The 4,951-nt window shown below is 46.7% G+C and overlaps 1 protein-coding gene across 1 annotated transcript; it reads left to right on the top strand.

The window, feature by feature from the left end:
* Positions 1-373: 373 nt before the first annotated feature.
* On the top strand, positions 374-1,689 carry LOC311500232 (early growth response protein 2b-like; the record flags this gene model as incomplete). Its single annotated transcript, XM_084561492.1, has 2 exons — positions 374-524; positions 617-1,689. The coding sequence occupies 2 exons, from the start codon at positions 374-376 to the stop codon at positions 1,687-1,689; spliced, it is 1,224 nt and encodes a 407-aa protein (XP_084417618.1).
* Positions 1,690-4,951: the final 3,262 nt, after the last annotated feature.

The raw sequence follows: 4,951 nt of genomic DNA on the forward strand, positions 1-4,951 counted from the left end.
CAGAGACCAATAGAAGCTGATAAAATAAATTAAATATGAATAAATCCTTAAATAAACCTTTAAAGCATAAAAATCGTGTGGTTTTAATTAATGAATCTGAATTTCTTATTAATATTTTCCGCCACGTTTCGTCACGGCAACCTCCACCAGTCCTATTTCTGGAGTTCCCTCTTCTTCTTCTATTTTTTTTTTTAAGCACAAGTCCATATATGGTAAATGACGTAACGGGACACCCAGAGATCCCCTTTATAACCATACTGCACCGGCCAGGGACGTTTACAGACAGAGATGAGAGGCGGAACAGACAAAATGAGGCAGAGTTCTCTCTGAGAGTCGGTCACACAGCGAAGATTAAAAACGAGATTAAACCGGGATGACTGCTAAAATAGTGGAGGAGGTGTCCGCGTCCCTCAGCAGCCTCGTCCAGGGGATTCCTAAAGATGTGTACGCAGGGACATCGATGGTTTTTAAAGAGGAGGCTGGGGAGGAAGAGTATGAGGGGAAACCCGGTGGAGATGAAGGCGGTAAGAGTTCTAAACGTCCTGAGGATGATGGAGAATAAAGATGTGTCCTCTGTTTCTACTCTGTTCTGAGTTTTCTGTTGGTTGTGTCTCAGGTGACCTTCTGTTCGAGGAGAGGAGCGCACCTGAGCTGCCCCTCCACGGAGACTTGGCGCAGTACGTGGCAACTTTACGCACGCACCCGGTGGCGTTCAGCGGCAGGTTTTCGGTGGACTCCAGAGGCGTAGGGGGTCCGTGGACACCGGGGGACGTCATCAACGTGTTGAGCGCTGACATCGCAGCCCCGGGACCGGCCACGGTGTCTGGGTCGTCTTCAGCATCGCCAGACATTTACGCAGGAGGAGGAGGAGGGGGAGGAGGGGGAGACGCGGGGGACGGCAGCATGGCGCACGGCCAGCCGGACATCAGCCACATGTACGCGCCCCCTCACCCGCACGCCCACTCTCACGCGGCCCCGTCCTACTCCTGCAGCGGGGACATGTACCAGGATCCGTCAGCAGGGGGGTACCTGGCGACGTCCACCTGCGCCATGTCCTACCACCCGCCCCCCACCTACAACTCTGCGCCCAAACCAACAGTTGACGGCGCCGCGCTGCTCTCCATCATGCCCGACTATGGAGGCTTCTACCAGCAGAGCTGCCAGAGGGACATCCAGGCATCTTTCCCCGAGAGGAAATCCCTCCCCTACCCCCTGGACTCCCTCCGGGTGCCCCCGCCTCTCACACCTCTAAACACCATCAGGAACTTTACGCTCGGTGCGCCCACACCGGCCGCCGAGGGCCCCATGGCCGCGGCCTTCCCCGGCCACCAGAACCTCCCACTGAGACCGATCCTGAGACCCAGGAAGTATCCGAACCGGCCGAGCAAGACGCCGGTCCACCAGAGGCCGTACCCGTGTCCGGCGGAGAGCTGCGACCGGAGATTCTCGCGCTCCGACGAGCTGAGCCGGCACCTGCGCATCCACACCGGCCACAAGCCCTTCCAGTGCCGCATCTGCATGAGGAACTTCAGCCGCAGCGACCACCTCACCACGCACATCCGCACGCACACCGGGGAGAAGCCCTTCTCCTGCGACCAGTGCGGGAGGAAGTTCGCCCGGAGCGACGAGAGGAGGAGGCACATGAAGATTCACCTCCGGCAGAAGGAGAAGAAGTCCTCCGCGTCCTGAAGATGCTCAGATGTTCTCTGAGATGGAACATGAGCTACAGGAGCTGCTGCCACGACCCCTCCCTGCCAACAGAGCCCAGTAAAGTTCAAATGAATCTCACAGGAAGGACGACGTGTCCTTTAGAAGCCATATCTTAAAATAAATATCAGGGAGAATCAGAATTATTATTATTATTATTATTATTTATCTAAAGTCACAGTTAAATGAAAATACAGCCTTTAGTCCCTCTGCTTGCTTCAGTGCTCTGGGGGAACCCATACTGTCTATGCTTCATGCTTCTCAGGGATTCATTCATTTACAGTTCAGGCAGCAAAGATGAGACCAAACCCTCTAAATCAGCTGCCTCCAGCTGTGCATGGCTTCATCTCAGCAGCGGTTTAAATGCACAAAACACAGAAACGAGTCACGGAGGTGGAACTGTTTGGATTTAAACTCAGAAAAAAAGAAACGCAGTTAAAGACATTTTGCATTTTTTTGTGACTGGATGTCGCTAACGAAGCTTCAAGTCTTTCATGAGTTCTCTTTGGCTATAGATGCAGCAATGTTTTTTTTGTAACCTGGTTTTCTATCATGTTAGAATCACATGTAACTCATGTTTGGATTTGATGAGACTGTAGCTTGATAATCTGTTTACGTTCTGGTCCTGTTTCTATATATTTTATTTGTTTTGTTTATTTTTTTTGATGGTTTTGTTTCCGATGAATGTGACGTAGAGAGACACTGGGAGAATAAAAGTTCTGTTTTCTAATTTTTATGCAAACAAGACGAGCAACTAAAGCTTTTTATTACGACGGACTGATGCTTCTTGTCGATGCAAATAAATGTTTGGTTGTTGTGTTCAACTCATGTTGCTGCTTTTTCATTTGGTATCTCTACAATGCTGCTTAGATGTTTCTGTGTTGCTCATAAGTTTCTACATTTCTGCACAAAAATGACTCAGAACATCAGCAGGTTTTCACACAAGCCCTGATTAGACTAAAATGAGCCAATATTACATATCATGTCCTCATTGTGTCCAGTATCTGCTGTGACCTCCGTGTCACTAAATGTTTCTGGTAACTGCTGATCAGTGGTCTACAGCAGCTTGGAGGAATTTTAGCCCATTCCTCAGAACAGAACCACTTCAGTTCTGAGATGTTGGTGGGTTTCCTCACATCAACTGCTTGCTTCAGGTCCTTCCACAACATTTCTATTGGATTAAGGTCAGGACTTTGACTTGGCCGTTCCTAAACATTCATCTTGTTCTTCTTTAACCGTTCTTTTGTAGAACCACTTGTGTTCTTGGTTCTCGTTGTCTTGCTGCATGACCCAGTTTCTCTTCACATTCAGCTCATGGACAGATGTCCTGACATTTTCTTTTAGAGTTCACTGGTAGAATTCAGAATTCATTGGTCCATCAATGATGACAAGCCGTCCTGGTCCAGATGCAGCAGAACAGGCCCAAACCAGGACATTAGCACCCCCATGTTTGATGGAGGGATGAGGTTCTGATGCTGGAATGATGCAGTGTTGGTTCATCTCATTTAAACCAAACTATTCTACTTTGGTCTCATCTGTCCACTAAACATTGTCCCAATAGTCTTCTGTCTTGTCCACATGATGTTTAGAAATGTTCTTCTTGGAGAGCAGTGTCTTTGTCCATCACACCATGGTTGTTCAGTGGATTCATCAACATTAACATCAGCCAATGAGAGAGAGGCCTTTAGCTGCTTAGAAGTTCCCCTGGGTTCCTCTGGGACCTCTCAGACTATTATGGAGTGATCTTTGTTGGTGGACCACTCCTGTGGAGGGGAACAGTCATCTTCAATCTGTCTGACTGTGGATTATTTGTGGGTTCCAAACTCTTTAGAGATGGTTCTGGAACCTTTTCCAGCCTGATGAGCAACAACAACTCTTTCTCTGAGCTCCTCAGAAAGCTCCTTTGTCCACAAACATGTGTTGTGAAGATCAGACTGAGACAAATCCCTGATTTATTGAAACTAAACCAGGAACTGAACCACACCTGAGTCTCATTACATTGATGGAAACACTTCTGAACACATGGACTCTGATTGGATCCTAGAGGAGCTCCTCTCTGATATGTAATATTGGCTCATTTTAGTCTCATATCTCTGGTTCATGTCTTTGTCTACTTTCGGAAAATCTGATGACGTTTAAAGTCATTTTTATGAAAACGTCTGAAGAACATAAAAACTGGCAGCTGAGCTTTGATCAAATTAACTTCACCAGTTGATGGAGTTTCCCGTAGTCGTCCTCTTGTCCATCCTTGAAACTCTTTTTTTCTTTTTGTTTACTGCAGTTGGCCAAAGGTATTTAGACAAACTGGTCCAGACATATTTCATCTCTTGGTTTGTTTCTCACAGTTTGTGCCTCTTTGTTGAATGAGAATCTTAATACTTCGGCATACCATGACATTCTCTTCCAACACTGTCAACAATGTCCCTGTTCACAAAGCCAGCTCCATAAAGGACCGACTGTCCCAGCTCAAACTCTTCCAACGCCTTTGGGATGAACTGACTGAATGCAAGCTGTTTGGGATTCCACATAGTTTTGGTCAAACAGTGAATGAACTTGCTTTTTGTACAAGACGTGATGTTTTAGATGTTTTTGACCTTGGATGAGCGCCATAACTTCCCACATAGCGTTTTCTATTTACTTACTTTGGGCCAAGCTGGAGATATCAAAGACCGCAGATAACATGTTGAACTATTGGCAGGAAGATAATATAAAAGATTATTCATGAACATGAACTTCTGTGTTTAATTAATAACCTAATTAGCTAGTGAAACCTTCCAGGAAAGATTTACAGATTCTGTCCTAGCCTGGAAGCCAGACTGACGCCTCTCTACAAATTCTTTTGTGACAGATAGTTGGTCTGGAGTCTTTCCGTTGGGAACTGATTATTGCAGATGTAATCTCCAGAGGCTGGACGCACCAAACCAGCATCTAAGAACTAGTGTCAAGAAACGCAGACTGAGTTTACAGCCAACGGCCACAACTACCACAAACCAGTAGGTGGCCACAGTTTGTATTCATTATTCAAAAAGGAAAACAGGAAAAGCTAGGAAGTGCTCTTAGCTTAGATGCTAAGAAAAGCTACTGTTAGCTCTGAAATCTAGGAAGAACTATTAGCAGAAAGGCTACGACGCAAGAAAGAGCGGGAGGTACAATTAGCTAGGCGGCAAGGAAGCTAGGGAGAGCTACTATTAGCTAGGAAGCAAGGAGGTTAGGGAGAGCTACTATTAGCTAGGAAGCAAGGGAG

This window comes from Chelon labrosus (genome assembly GCF_963514085.1).
Source record: "Chelon labrosus genome assembly, chromosome: 15".
Classification (NCBI taxonomy): domain Eukaryota; kingdom Metazoa; phylum Chordata; class Actinopteri; order Mugiliformes; family Mugilidae; genus Chelon; species Chelon labrosus.